Source organism: Coturnix japonica, chromosome 2 (genome assembly GCF_054131305.1).
Source record: "Coturnix japonica strain WE chromosome 2, WE-NBRP24, whole genome shotgun sequence".
Classification (NCBI taxonomy): Eukaryota; Metazoa; Chordata; class Aves; order Galliformes; family Phasianidae; genus Coturnix; species Coturnix japonica.
Window position 1 is genome coordinate 121,582,628 of NC_140664.1, and position 26,622 is coordinate 121,609,249.

At 40.0% G+C, this 26,622-nt stretch overlaps 1 protein-coding gene across 1 annotated transcript in view; it reads left to right on the forward strand.

The window, feature by feature from the left end:
• Positions 1–6,042: 6,042 nt before the first annotated feature.
• Positions 6,043–26,622, forward strand: part of STAM (signal transducing adaptor molecule) — a 30,814-nt gene continuing 10,234 nt past the window's right edge. Inside the window, exons 1-8 of the mRNA XM_015853436.3 lie at positions 6,043–6,281; positions 16,124–16,208; positions 23,766–23,841; positions 23,926–24,021; positions 24,585–24,731; positions 25,220–25,310; positions 25,543–25,735; positions 26,050–26,144. Coding sequence (XP_015708922.1) covers positions 6,242–6,281; positions 16,124–16,208; positions 23,766–23,841; positions 23,926–24,021; positions 24,585–24,731; positions 25,220–25,310; positions 25,543–25,735; positions 26,050–26,144 — 823 coding nt within the window. The 5' untranslated portion in view covers positions 6,043–6,241. The remainder of the gene's footprint in view (positions 6,282–16,123; positions 16,209–23,765; positions 23,842–23,925; positions 24,022–24,584; positions 24,732–25,219; positions 25,311–25,542; positions 25,736–26,049; positions 26,145–26,622) is intronic.

Consider the following 26,622-nt stretch of genomic DNA (forward strand, 5'->3'; position numbering starts at 1 on the left):
GTCAGCTGCCTGTGAGCACAACTGGGGGAACAGGAGCTCTGCTGCCTGGCATGTCCCAGGATCAACGTGTGGGTAGGCAAGAGGCTGAGGCAGACACCTGACGAGGGCACAAAGTCCTCTGTAGGACCTGAAGTGAATCCAGCTGATGGACTGAAGGATAAGATTTGTATATGTGCGCTGTGAATCTGTGAATCCACAAGCTTATGTGTGGAAGCCTGGGGCTCCTTATCTCCACAGCACAGCGCTACAACCACTGCCATATGGATCAGGTCTCGCATTGTTTGAACACTCAGGTCTGTCTGTAGATCAGTCTGTAGTCTGTAGGCACTTTTCACATTCAATTAGTTATCAGTTGGGAATCTTGTAGTTAAAAAACCTCAACAGAGGTGACCTAATTCAAAACCTTCTGTCAACTTTGTGCTTGAGGTGAAAGTGAAGAAACAACATAGGAGGCAAAAAATTGTGGTTAATATGAACCTAGCTCATATTACAGCATTTATGCACTTTTTGTTCATGTCATCCAGGCTCATCTATCTGTGATATCCATCACTGCTGTTGGAATAGGATAGGAGATGCTTTCAAAAGATGTGGTGCAGAATGGATTGCATGTCTTGTGGAAAGTACAAGATGTCTTTCTGTTTGGTACATCTGAAGCAGTTAGATTTTTGTACTGTTATAGCAAGATAAATGATTCTTATTAAGCCACTGACTATATAGTTTATCAGCAGGTAAAGGAAAACAAGCATCACAAACACAGGCTGAAGTACAAGTTTATATTCCTGATATGAAAACATAAAAATGTAAAAGTTCTGGTGTGAACATTTAGAACTCATATGAAAACTGTTGATTCCATGTATTCAAAACACACCGGTTTGAGCTGCCATTGTGTATTGTCCTATTTCATCCTCTTCAGAAACAAAAGTATAATTCAAACTGCGCTGTTGAAGGATGCACACGTGTGAAAGGGAGATAAATACCCCCTTTATGAGATCGCTCTATCCAAACTCAGTGTGCTTTTTGCTATAGTAGACAAACCGGATCCCGTACAATAAATATTGTCTTTATGGGATATTTTGGACTCTACTACAGTTTAACAATCCTGACACTGTTGCACTGTTAGGCTTGGGTGGATTGATATATAGACAGTCACATAACCTGTGTAATAGGCTTTTCTGCACGCCATGCTGGCAGGCTCTATCACAAAACTAACTCTGCTAATGTTCTAATTATATGGAGGGCCATACAAAATGCTTACATCTCAAAATGAGTACCATTAAGTTCAACAATACTGTTCATGTTGGTAAGCAGAGTATGTGTTTAAAGTGAACTGTTAGTACAAGTAAATTCCCTTCCAACAGTATGCAATATTCCTCTTAAACAAAGAATCTTTGATATGTGGTCAGCATGTATTGTGCAGCTTTGTCACAGGACACACAATTCAGTAATATTAAAAACATCTTTTTGATTTCCAGTGTGTTTCTACAGTAACTTGCTTGCATGACAATCTCTGCAGAGAACATTGCGTCCATTGCTACTTTCAGAGCACACGCAATGTTTGCTTGGCATTTAGCTTTGTTTCAAGCACTTGAGTTCATAAGGACACCTTATCAAGGGCATGGAGTTCCAGTGTAACGTTCATTATGGTCAGTGGAAGTATTTCTATTTTCTTTGTTAGTAGAGTGGTAGAGATTAATCTTAACCTTGCCATTGGTTGAAATCTGGCCCAAGTGGTCAGCAAAGAAGAGCGACCATATAGGGTGTAGTTGGTTTGGCCACATTAAGAACAGCTGTTTGTGCCAAAAAAAGCATTAGGACAAGTGGTTCCCTGTGGCAGCATCAGGAAACTGGCACACAGTGATGCTGCTGCCAGCATCCCAGGGAAGCTCAGGCACCCAGCAGCTCACACATTATCTGCTTCATACAGCACAAAGCATCATCATAAGATTGCTAAAGCAAATAGTGTAACAACTACTTTGTGTTTACCTTTGGTGAACTTGTTATCATTTAAGAAAACTGCAAAGTAAACATATAAAATGCTATGTAACATGAGCTGCAGGTAGTACTTGGAATATGGAAAAAAAGTAGGAAGGCATAAACTCTATTTTCTGGCATCAACATGTACAAGTATTAAGTACAAATTTACACAAATTTACATTACATTTAATGGTCAGGACAAATAATAATATAAAGTTTATTATTTTATTAATGGTCAGGACAAATAATAATATAAAGTTTATTATTTTATTACTTGCCTAGTTCTAAAGTTATATGTATTTGAGGGAACTCCAGCTGCATGCTTCATGTAATTCTATTTGCATACTTCATGTATATTGAGGCCAAAAAGGACAATTAAATAATATTATCCTGACTTCTTGTATGACACAAGACACTAGACTAACTGTATTGGTATGTTTCATATATTCTCTTTATTTAAAGGAATATTCAAGAGTGCCATAAGTAAGCCATGTAACTTGGGCACTAACAAAATACTAAGACAAAATACACTTATAGATGGAAAGTAAATCACTGTAGCCTGGAATATCGACATGTGGCCTGTGACGGATACATTTTGTCTTAGTAATATCATCATATTCTTGATCTTGGAGATCTTTTCCAACCTTGATGATTCTACGATTCTATGATTCAACAATTCTTGTGCACTGCAGCATCTTTTACGCCATCCAAAACATCTTGTACTTGTCCTGTCAAAGACAAAACCTGTGATTAAATGGTCTGCTGGCACCTTCTCCATTCGGAACCTCCCTCCTTTCAGCTCAGCTTTCAGTTCTGAAAGCGATACACGCAATACACTGCAGTGAAAATCTTGTTAAAATCAAGGTCAGCAAGGCTGATCCCAGACACTACCTCAGGTCTTCATATCAATCTCCTTGTTAACAATACACTGAACTGACATTTTCCTGGATTTATACACCTTATCTTCACAGTGCAGCAGCTAGCAAACGAATACATGCTAAAATAAATGGGGATGCCAAGTATAATACTTCTCTAGGGAACGGGAACTGCAGTGAACCTTCTCTCCAATGGACACAATGGTTTTGTTTTCCTCTAAAAATTATGCTTGTCTAATGTAGATGTATATCGTATTAGAACTTCCCTAGCAGACTCATTTACAAGCCTCTGTTTTACGTATCTCTTCCTAACAAAAGACTACAGGGAAATGTTTCACAGTGAACCCTCAGAATGTGCTTCAAAAGGATAAACTCGTGTCAAAAATGTAATAACAACTAACAGTGTTTAGAAAACACTGGGGTGGCAATGCTTTGCATTTTCTTTTTGTATTTTAATGTAATCTTTGTGACTGTCCTACACATTGTATCATTTTTTCCCTATAAAATATACTTGCATACATCTATAAGTTCTTAAGCGGTTGTTTCTAATATTGTTAGTACAGTCAAAACGTCACATATATATATAATGACATGACTTGAATACGCATCAAGGGCAAATTATTTGATAGTGACTCATGGCAAAATTAATTTTAGAAGTATTTTATGTCTTTAGAACTCAGAAAGTGAGTTGCATTGTCATTTAACTGAATGTACCCCTTCTCACATAGCAGCATCTGAACAGTAGTGTGACATATAAAAGGGTAAGGCTGCCAAAACAGAAGATGCCTGCACCAACGTTTGGACATGCTTGATTTGAACAAGAGTAGCACATATTTAGAAAGAAAAGAAATAATACACTTTCGTAAGGCTACCTAAAGGCAAGTACTACATCAGAGAACTGTTGGGCAGAGATGTTCATCTATGAAATTAATAACCCTTCGCAGAGGACACTTTCAGAAGGAGGTCTGAAATAGAAATGGATGAATAATCCCCTGAACATACCTGTTTTTCTTGATCCAGTTTGGTGAAGTTGGTATAGAGTCCTCAGTAATTCCTTCCCAGCTCTTCTTTTACATGAGACCCAATTGAGGAAGATGATCCAACAGGGAACTCTTGTGTGGTGAGGTATTTTTCAGTTGGATCAGCTGATTGTGCAGCCACAATGAATGGATCAAATTCTAAATCTGATATGAGAAACATGGTGGTAGAACATAGTTGTGGGCACTGTGGGCACAGAGAGTGCAGTACTGCTACAGTTTGCATCAGCTGCAGTTACCCTGAAATTAGAGGTGGTTTGACACTGCACCCTTGGACTAGACTCTGTACTTTCAGATGGTTGACTCAGGCAGTAAGAGTCCCATTTCAAATACAGTAGAAATGAATAGAAACATTTTGAACTGCATTAAATAAAGGAAGCTTAACACACCCTTCTTTATAGCATGCTCTTTATACTACTCATGCATTAAGTGGAAAATCTGGTTTCCATGGCCATCTCTGTCTGAGAAGGTAAAGCCCATACTCCATGGAAGAGTGCTCTAACCATTGTCCATTATTGTGCAAGGAATAATGTTAGAGCCATGGGACTGAAGAAAGAGGAAGATGCAGTATAATATCAAGTATTTGAAAGAGTTGTGCTTTAGACTGTGTTCAACATTAAAAAGAACAACAACCAAAGCAATTATAGAAACAAAACAGCCATGACTATAAAGCTTTGAAATGCTCCCTCAAAATGTTGAATGGTGGAAATCAAGATGAGTCGGAATTCTTTCAGTCTGAAGAGAGTCTAAAGCTCAAGCTCTCCACATCTCTCATGCTTGTTCTTACTATGGGACTACAGTGCCCGTTTTAAAAGGAAACTTACAATTCATTTTGAAACCTGACGGGAAGAGACAAAAAAAAAAAAAAAAAGGAAGGGATAAAAGTCTCTGAAACATCTACTGTATGTCTCCCGTGCTCATAATAGGGAATGATGAACAGTGAGGAGGTAAAGCCTCCCCTGAGAATACCTAGCATGTATCATTAAACTAAGGCAGGATATAAAAAGAGAATACTGAATTCCTTAGGAAGAGTCTGTCCTAAGCAGCACATCAGTGCTGACCTGCAGCACAGGGAAAGAAACAGAGCTTAAGATCCTGGGAAAAAAAAATAAGGAAAACAAGAAGTGCCTAATGAAAGCAAACCCCTATGGAAAGAGGCTTGCTGTGTATTTTAATTGTCAAAAGTCTGCCTGATGTACAATTACATTCGATATTGAACATGGTCAGGGCTATTGATTTCACTGAATATTTGCACTGCAAATACGAGCAGCACCTTTTTTAGCTTTCATTTGCAGACTTGTGGTGTGCCAGCATTACTTTCTGATGTCTATGACTCTTCCCTCTTCGCACACAAATATTTGCCCAGTGTTTGGCTTCATTTGCTACCCAACTAGCTTACAGTAATTAAACAAGTCCGTCAGGATAATGAGTTTCATGTGACAGCAGGAACAGGCACAATGTGTCACATCCTATGAGTCAAATTCTTACCACGGGATGGATTTTATTGATGTCAGTGAGGACATGAAGTGAAGAAGCAGGACATGGCTGGGGAACAGAGAAGTGCCGCTCTGCTACACAGGAGGCTCGAATCCCGGGGGGTTGGACTCGATGATCTCTAAGGTCCCTTCCAACCCGCATGAGACTATGATACTATGATACTATGATACTGTGATACTATGATACTATGATACTATGATGATAAGAAGTGCTGGACTTTTTGTCCGACTCGGGACACCCCACTGTTCTGTGATTCTGTAGCTGTGGAGCACTGACACTGCACACAAACACGTGCCATGCTGTGAAATACCGTCACAATCGCCCCACATCTGGGCAACAGTGCCACTCATTTCAAAAGCACGATGGCGTTAGCAATGAATTACCAATTCAGCCCGACGAAGCTCGGAACATTTCCCACGGGGAGCAGGTGTTGTCAGGGCACGAACCCGACTTATGAAAAAATAAAACCAAGTAAAACTGCCCTGAGTCCGCTTTTCCACCGAGCCGGACGCGTGTGGGGGTGAAGGTGGCGGCGCCCCCGGGTGTCAGTAGCAGACAGACCCCGTGTCCAGTCGCATCCCGGTCCGCAGACACAGGGCCGCCCCCGCGGGGCTCCGCTCTCCCGTAGCCGCGCTGTTTCCCGGCGGGGCGGGACGCGTCGCTCCCGGGGGCGGCAGGGCCGGCCCCGGCTTCCCGGCATGCTGCGCGCGGCGGGCTGGCTCCGGAGCCCTGGGAGGCGGCGGCGGCGGCGAAGGCGACCCCGGCGGGAGGAGCAGCGGGATCCGCCGCGGGCCTGTCGATCGGTCGCCGCGCTGCCGGGAGCGGAGGGGTGGCCGCGCCGCTCCCCCGCGCCCCGCCATGCCGCTCTTCGCCACCAACCCCTTCGACCAGGATGTGGGTGAGTGGCTCCGCCGCGCCCCGGCCTCCCCGCGGTAACCCCGGGCCCCGCCGGCCGCTCCGCCCGGCCCTCCCTCTGCCGCACGGCCTCGCCTCCGCTGCGGACGGCTGGCGGCGGGCGGCGGCGCGGCGGGCGGCTCCTGGCGGCGGGGCTCCGGCCTGGCCGCCCCGCTGCGGGCACGGCCTGGCGGCGGGGATGCTCCGTACGGGGCCGTGCTGCTCTATGGCCGGAGTCCTGGCAAAGGGATGAGTAAAAGGCCCATCCGCTGCTTCGTTGTTAGGGCTTTGAGATCCATTTTTGGAGGAGGTTTGTTTTTTTCCCCTTCATGTGCAACTTGAAGTCCTATGATCAGGTTTCATCCCCACGTTGCTCGTTCCGAGGCCAGACTATTTGGAGAGGGTATATCAGTCCTGAGAAGAATTGTGCTTAGTGCTCATGAGGCCAAAACAGAGGTAAAATAACACGTAGGCAGGCAAAAAATCGTTTTGCATATCTGATTTCTGGTTGTGTAACAGAGCTTGTTGCCTACCTGCTGCTGACATCTGCCTTACACTGAGACAGGGATCCTTTGGCTGGGAAACAGCATCTCATAAAGTGGCTTCTCATCTTCGGTTGAGCACCCCCAATATTTTCTTACTGTGTAACTGCAGCATGATGCTGTTTGTGTTTCTTGGAACAAGTTTCTCTGTTGGCTTTGTATTTACTGCGCCTTTCAACAGCAAATATACCGTTTGTTTCTTGATGTTTACCCAACTTTAGAAGTCAGGGCTCCAATTCAGTGATTCCAGTTCTTTAAAAGGCAACTCAGAGCCATTTGGGAAGTAGGGATCTTTACTGGGGGAAGGATTAGTGCATAAAAGAGGGAGTGTGACACAAGTTCTTCACGTATGTTATCAACAGCTCTGAGTGTGTCTTGTCTTAGTGAAGCATAGCTCACATTCCTTACCATTTGGAATAATGAAGTGTGCCTCAACCTTCTCTGGTGAAGGCTTCCCTTTAATTTGTAATTTTCTTGCTGGCAAAATCAACAATTATTTATTTCAAGAAGTTGTAAGTGTCTTTTGCTCATAATTTCACTGTCTCCTAATGTAACTTGGCTTCTGAACACATGGAAGAGTTTGCACTGCTGGACCATTAGGGGACTGAAACATCGGTAATATCTGTGAGAATGATTGGAACTAATAAGATTAAAAGGTGATAGCTGGGGTTGGGCAAAGTGCCCATTTTCTTATCTCATAGGGCTGCTGCCTTGCAGTGGGTGAAGATCAAGCTGCCTGAGTGGGCTTATGGAGAGCTGAGCCTGACAGCTGTGTGTGTCAGCACTGTGCGTCCCATGGCGTGGAGCGGCAGCACCCAGACGTTGGGTCAGTGGGTTATTTGCTCTTTTCTGGGGGTGGAGAACGCCAGCGCCTTGCCTACTGTAATTGACTTGCATATTCTCTAGTAGATAGTTTTCAGCAGCTGTGCTCTGTGTATGGTGTGAACACAAATAATCACTTCCAGATTGTTGTTGGAAGAACAGGCAGTGGGCAACAGGCTGATTTGCCCGCAGGCAGTGAGCGCAGCCTCTTTCTTACAGCCCCCTTTCTGAAGGAGCAGCAGGCTGTGGGGTGGGTGGCAGCACGCTTTGAGAGGCCTGCTGCCTTGATCCATCACGTAGCTGGGTTTGTGCCAAGAGGACAGGAACACTGAAGTCTCCAGGAAAGCGTCCCCAGGGCCTTCTTCCCCAAAGCCTCTCGGGAATGCGTTATTATCTGGATGAACTTCTTGGCAGGCTTCATCAGATACGTCAGCTGTACAGCGAGCTCTCATGTTCTCGGGATACTTCCAAAAGTTGTCAAGCAGTAGTGTTACTTTTCATTTCTTTTCTCAGAGGGAAAGTTGAGAGCTCCGCTTTTTCTCTTTCTCAGCAAGAAAGTTTTCTTTTGAAAATCAGATTCCTGAAGCAGGAAAGAAGCTATTTTTAGTTTCATATGAAGTTGGACCTTGGTCTGGAGTAACTGAATTCTTGTCTACTGTTCAGTACTGTGCAATTGTTGGAAATGATTTTGGAAATACTTTGGATGATGAATTGTAGTGAACACATCTGGGACGAAATTGTCTTCTGTTATTTTGAGGAGCGTGTCTCTAAGCTCAGAAGGAGAGATTTCTCTGTTTTTCTCCCCAGCCATCAGTATTTGTCTAATCCTGTTAGCACCCTGGTCATCCAGGATAACATGCCACTCGGAGTCAGCTTAGTGCTGAGATTTTGAGGGGTGCATCTCATCTTTAAACGTGATCAGCAGAAGAATGTTAAGACTGTAGTTAAAACATTCTGTTAATCTGCCCATAGATTTGGGGAGGTAAGCCATTATCGTTCTCAAGGTATCCTAATTTCCACACAAAATCCAAGTACTTTCTCTTTTGTCATGTTAACCATATTTAGGAATTTTTCTACACAAGGGGGTGCTAATTAATGGTGGTGGAAATTGGTGTGGGTTTTTACAGTCAGCTGTTGGAATATTTGACAGTGCACCCATGTAAGGAGTATAACACTGGAATATGAACAAAACAAAACAAACCCTTCAAGATACTGAACTGCTGAGGATGTAGTTTAGAGACTCTAATCCTCTGTGTAGGGGTTTAGAATTAATGATGTTATTAGTTAGATGGGAAGTCGTATTTCATAACTTTAGTCTTAAATTCAGGTAGGGTTGCAAGTTTCTCTGTAAGTTTGACACAGGTGAGGTAGTGGTACATTGTACTTTAAGAACCAAAAGACTGTCTGCTGATCTGTCCTGACAGGCCAATTAAGTAGTGGTGGGTAGGCTGTGTTTGATGAAGAAGTAGCTGTCGGAGCAGCTCAGAAGCGTTACTGAGATGCTGCCTCAAGAATAAAATCTGTAACTCTGGACCTATGCCTACTTAATAGTAAGTTGGTATCTAGCATTGCAGAAGTGACCTATGTTGAAATCAGACAATTGGAAGAACTTCTCACTCTGTGCTCTTATTGTTTTAACGCATTTCTGCAGTTTTATGGGCTATAATAAACACGCAGTCTGGTCTGAGTTGTTCAGAAGTGAATTAATTAATTAATTAACTTTTGAAAGACCATTTTGGATTATTTTTTAGAAGTTGATCCGTCATTCAGCAGATGTCCAGAATGCCAATGGAAGTGACTCTTGGACAATGTTTCTCCCTTGTTTGCAGCAATAGATGAGGGCACTCCTTGCATCTGCTTTGCACGTTATTCTTGTTCTCGTTGTTGTAATGGTATGAGGCATCACAAGAGTGGGAATAAAGGAAAGAATCAGGCTTTCTATTTACTGTAACAGGAGATTAAGCAGGTAGTTTGGTGGTGTAATAAAACTACGAATTTGATAGCAGCGATTTTTTCCCACATTTTCAACAGTAGTGCTTAGTGACCATTTTATGCTTGTAACTTACAGAAATATATAACTCTTAGAAATTTAATAACATGCATGGATTACATGTGAATGTTGCTGAGTAATATCCTAAGCTGTGCATACAGTTTGATGCAGTAGGATGTGAGAAATGCTTTGACTTTAAATCCCATTGTATAATTTCTTGTAATAAAATTCTCTTGCTCTTTAAACTGATTAATCTATAGATTTATCCTCTTTGTTAGTCAGCAACGTTACTCTATCCCCTTTGTTAGACATCATCTTCAAAACCACGCAGTTATGTGTTTCTGTGAGCTGGGCTTCTCACTGTTTAGGACAGCTTTGGGTTTGCCAAAAGGAGGGAGATTTATTACATAGGAGACTCTTGACCCTGGTGAACTGTGAAGAATGCAAGCCGTGAGTTAACCCACCTCTGGCTGCAAGGAAGGCTGACTTCCAAGGATTGGTTCAATTTATTATGACACTTGCACTTTTATTTTTTTTTGCCTATATGGGCCAATTGCTTTTCTCAGCGTTGTTTTAGGGGAAAGGATATTAACTGTGAGCTGAGCAGAAAGCTTGTGGAAAGGAGCTGTAGCCAGCTCCCTTTCAGTTCTTCCTAAATGTTTCTATAAAACAAGAATTTTTTGCTTCGTTGTGTGATCTCAATGAAGAATGGCAATGCAGACAAGGATCCTGATAAAGTAAATACCTCTTCTATGTAATAGTTCTCCCAAATTCTTTTTCATTATCACGTTCTGAAAAAGAATCACCAGACTTGAGTTCAGCTGGACAAATCTGAAGCCAGTGTCAAACATTCCTTTGGCAATGGAGATTTTTTAGACTTTACTTTATTGATAATTCTTTTTCTATTCTCTTAGGGATGAGATGTCATTTTTAAGGGCTTTCCTCTATTTCAACGTGTGTTATAACGTCAGCATTTGGAGAAATCAGAGTAGTTCTCCAGCATGTAAAATCTGTTCCCCTGTGATAAAAATAACACTATATCTTTGACGTGGATGGTGGTGTCCCTTGCTGATCTCCTTTCCGAAATGCTGCTTCTACTGTGGCTTAATTTGTGGGGAGCTGCAATAGATCCTGGCAGCACTTGTTTGTGTTTCTGGCCTGTGATCCTCCTTGTGTATGGAGCCGTCATCATCTGTCTCATCTATCTCCAATGTGCTCACCTTCCTGCTCTGCTGTAATACCTCTGGGTGAAAGGTTGTTTAAGTTCTGTGGATTTGTTACAGTTTGCACTGAAGTCACTAAATCACTTTTGCCCAGCTTGTTAGGCATTCCTAGCAGATCTTTAAACCCTTTATCATTGTTCTGTCCAGCTCATTTTGCTGAGTGATGTCTCTGGCTGGGCCGCCTCTTTGACAGCAAAATCATACACAGTCCTCTGAAGGAGTGAGCCAAGATGGCTTCCCAGCTGCTCTGCCACTGCTGCTTGTTTGCCTCAGGTCTGCTGGTGCTGCCTTCATTGGATACCCCCAGCAGTGCATCCAGGAGGACTTTTTGGGAGTACTGTGAATGCAGTTAAGAAGAAACTGGCTAATCATAGAGTAGCTTATGTTGGAAGAGACCTTAAAGATCATCTAATTGCAACACCCAAGCCATGGGCAGGGCAGCCACACATCAGATCAGGACTCATCCAGCCCAGCCTTGAGCACTCCAGAGATGGGGTATTATCCACAGCTTCACTGGGCAGCCCAGTCCACTGCCTCACTGCTATCTGAGTAAAAAAATTCCTCCTAACATCCAACTTAAATCTCTCTTCTTTTTAAAGCCATTAGGCCATTGTCACCATCAGACCATGTAAAAGGTCACTCTTTCTCCTGCTCTTAGGTGCCCTTCAGGCATTGGAATGACTGCTCTCAACCCTGTTGTTGCAGCCCAGGATACAGTTGGCCTTCTTGGCTGCAAGAGCACATTGCTGGCCCATATGCAGCTTTTCATCCACCAGAACCTCCAAGTCCTTCTGTTTTCTATGAGTTTTTCCTCCAGTCCATACTCATACCTGGAATTACCCTGACCCAGATGGCTTTACTGAAGTTAACAGTGTGACAGGGAATTCTAGTTTCTGTCTACAAATGTACTCTGCTGGAGGTTTATTTTCAGTCTTGCTTAAATCAAAATGAATTGGCCTTATTTTTTTTCTGTGGTTCTGTGTGTGTGGTTAATAGAAAGAGGTGGTTTGTATAGAATTGTCGAATACATGTGTTGATCATTCTGACAGACAAAAAGAATGAAATTAATCACGTGGCATGGAAAGATATGGGGACAGAATTACATGGCACGTGACTGCCAACAACAACAACAAAAACATGCAGTCAGTTTCATTTCCTATTGAAGAGACTTGGTAGTTGCTGAAATCCCCAGATGTTGTAAGCACATATCTGTGTTTATATTCGTATATAGAGAGAGGGGATATTATTTAGCCTTGGGAAGGAAACAGGACTTTGAGTGGGACAATGGGAGAGAAGGCTGATGGGGAGTGCTGGATTTTGTGTCACTTCCATGGTGTTTACATTGGTGTAACAGATTATTGAGAACTTATTGTTCAGCTGGAAACTTATAGTAATTTCCCTATGTAAGTGAAGACTGCCTTTGGCCACTCTGTTCTTTGTAACTTCACTAAGAACTTCAGTATCTCATTTCGGAGATATGTGATAGGGGGAGGGCAGTTATGTCCATGGATGGAGTAAGTAAATACCAACTAGAATGGCTCAATCCTGGTTTAGTAGAACAGTCTTTAAGTTTTTACTTACATTTGTTCTAAATACTTCAAATTATGTGGATTTTAAATGTTGGGTTTAGGGGAAGTTTTGAGCTGTTATTGCCGTTTCTTAAAATTCTAGATTGTTTTAACATCTTTGGGAATATGTAGCAGAAAACAAATAGGTCAGTTCTAATATTGGAATGCTTTAATATCAGTGAAATCTGAACTTTAGATAACTTAAACCTGCAGTGTAACATGGTGTGGGCAGTGGATAGTCTTGCAAACTTGTGACCAGGCAGCACGGTGCTGTTCAGGTGCAGAACTGTTAAGGGTATGCAAGCAACTTGCTGATACTTGCATGACAGGTCTGGTGGGATGTGGCAATGAGTGTGTTCTTCTTATGGCTCCTGAGCATAAGGAGAACTTCAGGTAGAATCACAGCATAATTTTTTACTAAAACAAAACAAAAACAAACAGAAAAAAACCATAATACTAGGGGGGTGGGACTCTGTGAAATGAAACCTCCCCGTCTCAGTTTAAAACCATTCTCCCTTGTTCTATCAAAATATATACAACTAGTGCTTACCTTACCTTGGTCTTTTCCTACGCATCTGTTTCTTCAGATATGATACATGTTAGAGTCTGAATCTGGGATAAAATGGCACTCACTTGGCATGCCAGCTCTTATGGGTACGGGAGAAACGTGAAGGGAGAAGATTGGTGGTTCCACAGTCTGTGCTTTGCGAAGTGGCTGAGAAATGTGATGTGTTGCAGTGGTTAAAGTTGCAGTGTTAATTCAAAGGCTTTGTCTATGCTAGAAAAAATTCTCCTGCGCTTTGGTGTATTAGTGATACTGATTTGTGGGAGAGCTGCTCTGGGAAATGAGGGACAGGGTATGGTAATGTCTGCCTCTGGGTCACCAAGGTCTGTTTTTCTTTGTGTTTGAAATGCAGTCAGTGAGTTTTAAAGAACTCTGGTTTCATGAAGGAGCCAGTGCTGTCTTTAAGAGTTATTTCAGTGCAGTCTGAAGCGTTACCTGATCTTGCCCTGGCAGGCAGTCGTCAGGTAAGGTTTTAGCAGTGAGGTGTGTGGGAGATGCTGAGGTAAGCACTGCTATTGTGATGACAGAATTAATTTTGATCAGAGAAGGGAGGATGAGGAACATTTTAAGTTCAGGTTCCATCCCCTGTGTGTTCACAGGTACAAGTGTGTGTTGCCTTCCCTGTCTCTGAGATAGTGATGTGCCAGTGGTACCGGCAGGTGAGAAGGGTGCCACCTGTTAGCTGGGGTGTGCAAAGGTTGAATGAGTGCAGACAGTTTTGGTTGCAGGTCTGTGCCTTGTGTCAGAGAAGAGCGTTAAGTGGTAACTGTGTAAGTAATTAAACAGCTCTGAGTTGTAATTTTGTCTCTGAAACATTGATACAACACAGGGATTTCTTCCAAGCATTCTTTTGCTCCCATTCTGGGAGTGGTGAAAGGTGACAGCCATGCGCTAATGTTCAGAGAGTGGCTTTTTTGTGTCAGTCCAGCTCAGCTTGGGCACTGCGAGTGTCTTACTATTAAGAAAGTAACAAATGCTAATTACTAGAGAAGACAGAAAGTACTCAGTGACGCTGGGTTCCAGGCCGGCATGTAGTAAGGAACCTTTTAGTGTCTGGTGATGGAGACTCTGTGGCAATGGACAGTTTTTAGATGATCATAGGATCAGAATATCCTGAGTTGGAGGGTACCTATAAGGATCACTGAGTACAACTCCTGGCTTCACGCAGGACCACCCAGAAATCAGACCAAATTGTCATGTCAGAGGGCGTTGTCCAAGTGCTTCTTGAACTCCTGCAGCTGGGTGCTATGACTGCTGCCCCTGGGAGCCCAACCACCTGACCAGACAGAGTAGCTGTGATAGTAAACTTGTAACTGGATTTGTGGATACACTTGCAAAATATTCTCATTGAGAATATTTTCCAGAAGTACAGCCAGTATTACACACAGCATAGGTGTTTCCATGCTGTTGGATTCCTCAGCTCTGCGGCTGCTGAAGCGTGGGCAGTGCAAGGCTACAAAGCCCTGAGCCTGGATGGGGCTGGGGCTCTGCAGGGTACCCTGTAGGCATGGAGTGGAGCTGGTCCAGCTCCAGCAGGACTGGCAGTGAGCTGCAACAGGAGCCCTGGAACTGAGCTGTCTCTATGCAGCCGATCCATGGTATGGGTTGTGCTGAACAGGGAATGCAGTGTAGATACAGCTTCTCAGGTGCAACTCTGCTTGGGCTCAGTGTTTTGTGTAAAGTATCCATTCAACCGCAAGTATTCAACCACAGAATTGAAATTCTGGAGCAACAGAACAATGTTTGTTGACATAGACAGGCTACAATCACGTTGCTCTGTTCTCATGTTTTTGGCATTTTTAGTTTGTATACTGACTGAATTGTGTTTCTTTTATGAGGAAGGTTTAAAAATGGAGGCATTTATCTGGCTGTTGGCTCTGCTAGCCCTAAGCATGATTTGGAACAATAGTGGACTGAAAGTAAAATAAAATATTTGTCCCTTTAGTGCCAGATGCTATCATAGCATCTGTCCAGAGTTTTTTTCTTCTCCATAGTCTTGCAAATACTAGTTTGGATTAATTAATCTTCCCCGACACTAAAGTTTATACAGGAAATCTTTCCTTCCTATTTAAGACTAAGCACACTGGAAGAGATCATACTCATTGCTAAGGTGTATTTTGCAGACTGAGGTGAATATTAGATGAAGCAAGTATAGTTCTGTGCCCATCATTCCTCCCTTCTTTTCTCTGAAAGAGTGGTCAGGCACTGGAACGGGCTGCCCAGGGACGTGGTGGAGTCACTGTCTCTGGAGGTGTTCAGGAAGCAATTAGATGTTGTACTAAGGGACATGGTTTAGAGGGAAATATTGGTGGTGGGTGGGTGGTTGGACTGCATGATGTTGGACAACTTTTCCAACCTTGGTGATTGTGTTTGGAAATTGCCTTGTGGTCTCCAGCCCTGACCTGAATTATGAATTTTTAGATACGGTTCCCTACAGCTGCAGTTTAAATCTTAGTTTTCTTTATCACTTTTCTTTATTGTTACCCACTGTGTACCTAGGCTTTTCTAGGGGAAAAATAAAGGGTCTTTTTTTCCTACTGATTTGTTTTCCACCTCTCTTTATTTCTTCATTCTTCAGGAGGGACTGTTCTTGTCCTATGCAGAAGATTTGGAAGAGAGGGTCTCAGTGGATTTTATCTGATTAGCTTTGTAACTAAAAAGTAAAATATGTCATCCAAAGCAGAAATAACAACGAGGAGATAATAATCACCGACCTTTCAATGATTTGTAGAAGCCCCCTTATTGATAAAGGAGGAAGGACATAGAAGGGAAATGGGAAGTGTCTGAGGATGGAGTAAATTCTGTTGTGTCTGACTGCAAACAGGGAAGTGATACTTCGGATATTTATTCTTCCAAATGAAGAAAAACAAATCTGTTGATAGTTGATATACTTCTAGATATATATTTATCATGTGGGGAAAAAAAGTGCGTGTTTGCTTATTAGTTTAACTTTGCAATTGCAAATGAACATTTGAAAAGTAAAAATATTTAGTTACAACAGTTATATGAACTTATTAAATATACAACGTTGTATGTTTAGTTTATACGGAAATAGCATTGCAACGTCTTTCTTGTCAATTTTGTTAAATTATTATAGTTATGTTTTGATTTATTATATTTGTATTTTGTTCATTAGAGAAAGCAACCAGTGAGATGAACACTGCAGAGGACTGGGGCCTCATCTTGGACATTTGTGATAAAGTTGGACAGTCACGCACAGGGTAAGTGATCTTAGAAACTGTCCCCCACAAACGTTATTAATTTTGTTATTTCAGTCTTATACTTGGATGAGAGGAATGAAAATTCTGGCTTGTATAGACTTTTGAAGCAGCTCAGTTTTATTTGCTTCATGTACTTACTGGAATAGATTTACTACAATGGAAGGAAAGTATGGATTTTCTGCCCAAATATTTTACTGTTTTTCCCTTGTCTCTTAAAATCAGGAATTGCATGCAGCAATTTTTCACCAGTGTAATAGAAACAACAAGCTGTTATGTTTTATCAGTGTCGTTGTAAATCCAGCAGACATCATCAGGGTTTTTTCTTGTACAATCATAATCCGGGTTCGAAGTGACCTCCAGAGGTCATCTAGTCCAGCCCTCCTACTTGAAACAGATTTAATTAGATCAGGTTGCTCAGGGCTGTGCCTAGTCTTGAATGTCTCTAAGGGCAGAGTTTCTACAGCCTCTGTGGGCAATCCATTTCAGTATTTAATTACCCTCGCAGTAAGCAAGTAAATAAATGAAGGATTCTACTATACGATTGCAATTTCCCTTATTCCAGCTTGTTTGTTTTATCTTACCCCATGACTGCACTTCTAATGAGGATATGGTTTCATCGACGTTCTCTGCTCAAGTAGTTGTATAAAGCTGTAAGGTCTGCTTTTACCCTGCCCTTCTAAAAACCGAACCCATATGTTGGTGTCTTTTTGTATGCGACTCTCCTCTGGCCATCTTGATAGCTGTCATGGTTTTGTGGTGTTGCTGTCAATATTCCACATCATAACTCTTTTGCCATCTTGATGACTTGCTGTGGTGTGTCAGCATCCTTCTTGAATGGGAGAACTCAAAATTGGGCAAAGTCCCAGCGCAGTCTTACAAGTGCTGTACAGAAAGGATGGAACACTTCCCTGGCCCTGCTGGCTGTGCTGTTACTACTATGGCCTGTGATGTCTTTGGTCATCTTTGCTGACAAGCTATACTGTATCACCCATTGGATTCTGCCAAGCCTTCCTGTGGAGCTGCTCTTTGGGCAGTGGGCTCCTGGCCTGTGCTGGTGCAGTCCAATCCAGATTCAATACCTTGCCTTTCACTTGCTGAATTTAATGAAGTTCTGATTTGCCTGTTCTCCTTATCGTCCATATCCCCCTAGCAGCCTTACTCTCTGGTATATTGTCTGCTTCCTCCAGCATGCTGTTGTCAGGAAATATGCCTCCTGTCATCTAGGTCATTACTAAAGTCATTTAGCAGCACCAGCCCCAGGAATTCCCTGAGGGACACCACGAGTTACTGCCCACCAGCTGGGATTTGCACACTGCTGACAACTCTATGAGCTCAGCAGCCCAGCCAGTTTTCCACCCACCTTATCATCATTTTATTCAGCTGGTATTTCACCTGTTGGTGATAAGGAGAACGATAAGAGACTGTGTCAACACTTTATTGAAACTGAAGTTTAAAGCATCCTCTGCCTCTCCTTATCCTCTCCACCAGTGTCTTTGTACAGTATATAATGAGGATGTGTGTTTCTCCACCTTGTTTTGAGAAACTGATCTCTAACATCAGGGCTTTAAGAAATGTTTATTAAAAAAATGTGATTAAATGAAAGGCACCTTTAATGCAGACTATTAATGCTTCCATTACTGATCCTTTAATGAACTATCTCAGAGACTTTATGCAAGCCTTCATTTTCTTTTTTTTTAATACATCATGAATTAAAGTATAATTTGAAATAGCAAGTTAAAAGTATGACTTAAAGATGATGTTTTGATATATCTGTAGTGTTTTTATTCAGTGTTCTGTTAGACTTTGGACATTTAAAAAATATATTTTCCTCAAGCATTCCTTGTAACAGTTCAGGTAAGGAAAAGGTTCAAAAAGAGAGCCATGCCACTGATGCTGTTCCAAAGGGCAGGCTCACAAATTAACTTGTTCCTTGGGATTAAGAGTGGTGTCTAGAGGATTATTTATGAATAGCATGGTGTGCTGAGACTTCTGTGCTGTTGTGTTTAACTCCAGTAGAAATAAAAACTGATAAGTTGTTAATCATGTTTTGTGTTATTCTCTGTGAAATGTATTTCTGTTCCCTGTATGTTGATGCTGAATCTGTAACAACAACAGTGTTACTGAAGGCACAGTATTCTATTTCAGCACTTTTGCATAGGCAAGATTCAGGCTCACAGCGGCTTACCCTAAACAGCACTTAAATGTATTTAGCTGCAAGAGGCAGCTGCTTAGAAATACAGATAAAGCCAGTGATCTTCTGGCAACATAAAGCTACGTTTCTCTGTGACAGCTGGAATTTCTGTTATGATTTTAAAAACAGAACAAAACAAAACAAAAAAACAACAGTGGTTTTATCCTGCTGTGACTTTAACCTTTCCAATACTCACCCTGCTTGTGATATGCTGCCAGCTGACTCATTGCTTAACAGCACATTCTGTTAAAAACTTGCTGATGGTGAGTTTTCTTTGTACGTATGGATTTTGTCATGGTATAGCAAGGTAAAGCAAGACAATGTTTCCCATTAAGTTTAAATCAGATACACTACACTTAATAACTCTTCTGAAATTAAAGTTATGGTGTCAGGATCCTAATCACTGGAACTGGCTTCTGCTATAGTTTTGTCACCAGTGCAGACTGTTCTTGGCAGAAGCTTATGCTGTATTATCTCCACTTTATTGGTTTTCTTTTTACAGTCTTTGAATAGCGTGCCTTTCAACATTTTAAGCATAAATCACCATACACCTAAAGGGATTATTTTTCTTCATGAAGTGTAACATTTTGTTGTATACTCTTATATTGCGCATTGTCTCGTTTGTCTGTTTGCTTTCAGAATAGCTGTTGGAAACCCGTTCTGCTGCAAAGGTTTATTTTTCTGTGATAAATTACTTACAGTTCAGTAGTGGATTTGCTAACTGAGTGTATAAACTTGTGCTCCTGTTAGTTATATTGCTATAGCTGGGTCATGAAAGTCATCTTCTAATCGACTCTTCTTTGATCCAACCAATAGAAAATTTTATCAAGTTGGAATTCCACTAAATCTCCTTTTTTAACTGACTGCTGTCTTAAACTTATTGAAGTTCAAAAACTCATTGATTAGAGTTGATAGAATTTTCATAGCGAACAGCCTAAGGACAGTAAATTCAGTAATATTTTGAATAATGCACCTTTTTATATTAGCATATGTAAAGTATCTCCACATGCAGTGTGCGATTGGATACTGTATTGCATATCAGCATCTTAGAGTGATCTAAAATGTGTCTGAGTCAGTAGAAAAAGCTGTATAATCTCTGACTGTTTTTTATGAAGTAATGCAGTTCTGCAGTTGCATTTTTTTATCATGTATTTTGGGAACATTGGCAGTATCTGAAACTGCTGAGCAAGTTGCCTTTTCAACATGAAAAGATGAGTAAAACTAAGATTGTTATCATTAGATGCAATGTGCTTTTCTGCCTTTTTAGACAGCATTATTGAAAACCTGTTTACTTTAAAATCTCTGATTGTGTTTTACTAGTTTTAAATCATCTTAAGTACAGGTTAGGTGTGGATTTTGCATATTGCTGACTTGGAATAAAAATACTTACACAACTTAATCTGTACCTCATAACCTCTTAGATAACATTCTGACAGTGGAATTATGCTTGAAATGGATAAAAGGGAAACCTAACAGTTATGATATTTTCTAGTGTAAGATGCACCTGTCATACTTCTCTCTTATTTGTTATACTTCAAGGCTAATGCTGTAATTGTCTGCATTCAGCTTTGACAAGGTTGTAACTTTTGTTTTAACCTAGTTTGTATTTGTTTGAAACTATCACTACCTCAGTTTTTCTCTGGGAATATTAGTTAATAAAACCGATAGACTGGAAAAAAGATTGAAGTCAGTGAATGGGAGAAGACAGCAACGGCTGAGGAAGTAGAAACGTTCATTGCAGCCTTCTGTTGGATGGAGATTGGGATGTTGAAAAGCTGCCACTCAGGAATGGTTTGTCTGTTTTGCTGCTTGTGTAACTTCATTCTGATTCCTTATGAGCTGATTACTGAGAAGAGATTCTGGTCAGGTGATTCTGCGTGGTTGTTTCCATGCCTGTTGTACAAGAACTGTCTTCCAAACTGCTCACCTTTTTTTGCCCCCCACGTTACCCAATGTAAGCAGCATTTTACATAGTCATCACGGTGTGTCTCACAGAGTGATCAGGATACTCCGCCTTTCTGGTTTCTAATGGAGCAAGTAGAACAACTGAGTCACCTGGGTAGTCTTGAGCCTGATAGGCAGTTACCTTGGGTAATAAATAGAATAAATTGCTGACAATGTAAGAAATGTGTTGTGCAGAGTAGTATTTTAGCTTCCAATTGCAGTTAATGTTGTATCTGTTAAGTAAAATGAAATGGATATACCTACCATTCAAATGCATTATTTTACTCTTTAAAACTGAATTTTATTGCAAATGTTTTCGGAATATATTATGTAGTATATAATATCAGAGCTCTTAACTTATCCTGCCCAACCTTTCACCTACTGATTTGTTACCCTCTCTCACTGTGCTGCCTTTGAAGCTTTGATTATAAAGTCATTAGAGCAGAACTGCGGCCTAATGTTTGTGTACCATGGGCTAGAGAAAGTACTCAGTAAATAGACTAATTCTATTCTTGTGGGATGTGTGCCTCTCTGATTCCTGCTTAGTACTTATCATAATTTCTTAGCTAGATCGCATGACAAATTAATTTGAAATGAAAGTAATGATATTTGTTCTGTCTGCAGTAGGGGTGCTTGAAGTTTAATTGGTGAACTGAGCATTAGTAAACTTGATTTTTTTGGCATAGAGTTAATCAAAAGATCACTTTAAGAACATCAACAAAAAACAACGGTATTCAAATACTGCTTGTTTCTGTTAAAGACATCTATTTGCTCACGTTTGGAAGTTCTTATGAATTATTGTGTTTTGGTGGTTGTTTTTTTTTTTTTGTTGTGGGTTTTTTTTTATGTTCTTTTAATACTTTTCAAAATTATACTTGATAAATGTAGAAGATCATTTAATTTCAAATCTTTATTATCACTTTATTAATTTTTAGAAACAGCTCCCTTATTAAAATTGACTAATGGTGCTGTGTTCCTATTCCTGGACTGCTCAGTTCTTGATTCTGTAGCCTGCCTTTGTAAATGCTGGCTTGGCAGTTAATGTCCATGGTTATGCACGCTGCTTATAAGTTAATGCAGTTATTTATATATAAAAGCATTTGTTTAGGAAAAACAAACATATTTTTGTAAGTTTTATCATCTATTCTTTCTCAGGTGTAGTGAATGCAGGAGATGTCTTGGTTAATTAGTAGATAATGAACAGTGCTCATCTTACAGCCTTCATTTGTAATAATAATTGGTTACATGAAGGTGTACACTGAACAACACGTAGTCTTGCTATGTGATAGCATTTTCTATAATTAGTACTACTAAACATGAGGGAGACATTTCTGTAAAATGTAGACACTGCCAAATATAGTATAGCCAAGCAGTTGTGTAACTTATACCTAAGTTTCATATTAGTTTGTGGATATCAGTTCCATAGAAAACTGATTTTGCTCCCAAAAGTCACTGTAAATATTCCAGAAATGCCTTAAATCCCTTAGTTTAAATGCACCATTCTTTTTTCCTCCTCCCCTGCTTTTACCTCTTCCATGGGTGTTCAATAGATAATGCTTGTCTGTTCTTGATAATTCTGCTCCAGCCTTATGCAGCCTTCAACTACCTCCAAAAACACGACTAAATAACCCAAAGACACAAAACTTTAAATACACTGAACTGTGTCTGAAAATCTGTTCAAATTGTTTCTTTTATTCCCTTTTCCCATTATGGCTATGTAGGGCAACTATGTAGAGGTAGAACTCAAAGTGCATATTTAACTCTTCTGAAACATTTATGCAGAATGTCTAGCACTGTTGGGTTTTTGTTTGTTTGCTTTTTTTTCCCCAGCACCTATTGGTTTGCTGTGCATTTTTTTTGTGAGTATAATATAGATCAAAACTGACTCTGAGGAGGGTAATGCTGTTCTTTAGGTGTGAATGGGGAGTATAGAGGATTAGTAGATTTTAAGGAAATCTGTGTGTAGGTAGTTATCACTCTCAGTCATTAACTAACCGTTAATATCATGTTGATTCTGTATCTACTGAAAGAAATAGGGTTCCTGTTAATTGTTAAGTATGGAGAAGGGTGTGTTGGAAGTGAAACCAGGCTTACTGAGGGCTACTCTTGCCAGTAACTGATGAGCATGGGGGAAGTTCATTGCTCTCTGCTTTGCTTCAGTTATTGATAAAACATGTTATTGTGGCGTTGAAAAACTGAATATCAGAGATGTCTTAACTTCAGCTTTTTCCCTTACAAAGTTAAATGTGCTAGTGACAAACAATGGTGGTTATAATGTAAATTTATTTCTAGAGTTTCTATACTGACTTGGGCTTAGCTTATCTACAAAACTGACTTCAGAGGAAATTACAACCGAATGTTAAAAGGTTGAAATTCTTTCATTGCGAATTGAATGGATGGATGCGGGAACTTGGGAGGTGTTAAATGAGGGAGAAAAAGAGGAGATGGACAGTTGAAAAACTCATCCATGTTCATGCGAAAGTAACCTTTTATGCCCTATTCCTCATTAAACAAAATGTATTCCATTCTCAAATGATACTGTCCTTAATGTAGTACCGGTTCTGAATCCTTGTAGCAAGTGCTCAGTATGTGCACTTACTTGGAGAAAGGGGAGGTAACTTGGAGTTTGGATATTTAAGGGAGTTCAGTGTATGTGTAGTGTGAGAAGGTAGGAGTAGGAAGAGAGTAGGACATTACAGGGAACAGATAATAGAGAGGCAAGAAGTTGTAATCCTGATCATAAATTCCTCTTTCATGGAATTCCTCTTTGTATTCTCCTCTGTATTCCCCTTCTCAGTTGTGAAATATCTTAGAACACAAATATACGGTGAAAGTGATGATTATGTATTCACTTGTAGCACTTAGATGTAGAAGATTATGTTTTGATACAAGATTCTTTAACAGATCTGTGCTAAAAGAAATTAAAAGGAATGAGAGAAATTTGATGTAGCGAGAAAAGTAATTTCATTAAAATCATATTATGGAATTTTGAAATATACTGTGTTTATATAAAACATTTGACATGACAGTTTCTCTGTTAGGAGTTTTTCCTAGAGTGAACAAAAGTATGCAATGGGAGTGGATGGGGTACAGAGAACTACCATTCTGCAATTTTATACATTGGTGGAGTATTTATAGTAATTCTCTAAAACTAAAAAATAAAAAAGCTTATTTTGATAACTGAGAAAGGTTGCAGTCCTACAGACAGAAGTGACCTGAACAGCTAATGGTTGCTTTTTTATTTGTTTTCATTATTAATTATAATATTTCTTATTTAACGTTACCCTTATAAGCCACTAAAGAATGTACTGACTGTATTGAGGAGAGCTTGCTGCCTGCTAGCATTGTCATGCATTGTCATTTGTGCTATAAGGAACATTCATTCCATCACCTAACTTTAAAGCTGTCTTGCCTTGCTTTAGGCCTAAGGATTGTCTTCGTTCCATTATGAAGAGAGTGAACCATAAGGATCCCCATGTTGCTATGCAGGCTCTAACAGTAGGTTAATTTTAATATAGTCCTTTTCTGTCCTAAAATGCTATATCACACAAAATCTCTGAGTTTTAATCTGTCTTTCTTCAGCTTCTAGGAGCGTGTGTATCAAACTGTGGTAAAATCTTTCATTTAGAAGTCTGTTCAAGAGACTTTGCCAGTGAAGTAAGCAATGTTTTGAATAAGGTAATGTACTGCAGTGATTTATATGATTCAAATAAAAGCTAAATTAGATTGATAACTGGGGTAACCTGAGATTGGAATGGAATCTACTTCTGGATGACTGGAAATTTTGGGAAGCAGATACGAGAAGAAGGGGGATTTTGAGAATAAAATATTAGTGGGAGGACTGACTTCCGCTTCATACTACAGTTACTTGTGTATTCTGCTCATATGAGAAGTGAGATTAATTGGTAAATACCTACATTTGTTTTCACATTCAATGAAAATAGTAAAATACTAAATACAGACATGCAGTGAAATGGAGATGATAGAAAGCTTTTCTGTAACTTTGTATACAGCGTTTTTTGGCTAGTCCATATTGTTAAAATGCTGTTCCCAAAAGCCATTAAACATAGTGCTGAAATCTGGTGCACTCTTCTCCCTTTCTAGTAAAAGGTATCCCTTATTAATGTACTGTGTTTTCAAGTGTACGTATAGCTTATATTGGAAGTAGCATGAATGTATGTGAAACTAAGGAATTTAGAACAAATTGGTACATGATTTAATTATTTTTTATTTTTCTGTAGGGTCATCCAAAAGTTTGTGAAAAGCTGAAAGCTCTTATGGTGGAATGGACTGATGAATTCAAGAATGACCCGCAGCTTAGTTTAATATCTGCTATGATAAAAAATCTGAAGGAGCAAGGAGTCACTTTCCCAGCTATTGGTTCCCAGGTATAGTACTACAAAAATAGTAATACAAAAAGTCACAAATTCTTTTTATACTCAGGTCTGTATTTTAATATTTATATAGTCTCGAACACTATAATGCATTTGGCAAAGAAAATGAAATCTTCTGTGTCTAAGTAAAGCATTCATTTGAGGGCTGAGATGCTCTGGCTTCCTTTGATTTTTATATCATATATAAAAATCATAGACTCAAAGAACATCCTGAGTTGTAAAGTTCCATCTATTTCCAACCCTGTGCCATGGGCAGGGCTGTCCCGTACAAGCTCAGGCTGCCCAGGGCTCTGTCCAACCTGAACTTGAACTCTAGGGATGGGGCACCCACAGCTCTCTGAGCAGTTGTGCCAGTTTCTCACTGTCCTCTGAGTAAAGAATTTTCCTCCTGAAATATAGTTGAATGCAAATCAAAATAGTAAATATTAATACATTGTGACAGTTTTCAATGATTTTACTACTACATCTTTTATTTTTTCTAGGCTGCTGAGCAGGCAAAAGCAAGTCCAGCCCTAGTTGCCAAAGATCCCGGTGCAGTAGCTAACAAGAAGGAAGAAGAAGATTTAGCTAAAGGTGAGTGCGTTTACTTGCTGACCCAAAGAATTTGAAGGTAGATATCTAATAAAACAGAAACACTGTAGGAGTTGTAAAACATCTGTTGATTTGTTATCATATTTTTACATGAGAGGCAGAAATTGGTTACAGTGCAACAAGAATGGAATTATACTAAATATTCTCATAAGTTTTTGATTCATTCTACGCATTTATATAGGGAATTTTCATCTAAATAACTCTTCTTTTGTAGCAATTGAACTGTCACTAAAAGAACAAAGACAACAGCAAACAACACTTTCCAGTTTGTATCCGAGCACCTCAAGTCTTTTAACAAATCACAAACATGAGGGCCGAAAGGTTCGTGCAATCTATGATTTTGAGGCTGCTGAAGACAACGAATTAACCTTTAAAGCTGGAGAACTTATAACTATCCTTGATGACAGGTAACTTGTATAGAATGCCTATTAAACATGTATTAGACTAAAAGTCAGTCAGGAAGAACAGTGTATGCTATGTTGGAAGCGTACATTGGAATATAGTTGCAATAAAATATATTTCTATGTTAAATATTTTATTTAGCTGTCTCCTAGGTTTCTGACCCACAAATGTAATTGCATAAAGATTATTGTATGAACATTTCTGCATATACTGCTTGTATGTAAATACAAATTGCATATATATTCCTTACATGGTGCAAGTCTTGGGAAAATTCCTTGTCAGTATGGGTTTTTAATTTTTATTTTTTAAAATCTTTTAGTGATCCAAATTGGTGGAAAGGTGAAACTCATCAGGGTATAGGATTGTTTCCATCTAATTTTGTTACAGCTGATCTTTCTGCTGAGCCAGAAATGAGTAAGTGACTTTATGCATATATGTTAAGATTTGACTTGGCTTATGGGATGTGTCTGTAGTTGTACACGATCTGTATTTCCTTTCCCTTAACTGATAAGAGTTAAGTCACAAGTTCATGTCATACTCACAGTAAAACTGAAGAGTCCTTAATATTCCCACAGTTCTATCTTCATATGCCAGTCCATGGCTACCCATGCTGGCATCTGTTGAAAAACAGGATACTACCTACAGCTTCCTTGTGACTCATGTAACAATTTACTGAAAGCTTGAAAAAATTTTGTAAAAATTAAAAGCAAAACAAAACAAACTTCCCAAAACAGTAGTTTATTCCCTATATATCTTTTAACCTGGTTGCAGTGGTAAATAATTAAGAAAAACTGTAGGCCTCTGGCCAGTTGGTGATATTTGACTGAGAAGGAAGTTTGACAACTTTCAGTTCTATACTTTACTTTGGGAAAAAGAAAACTGTTTTGTAGTA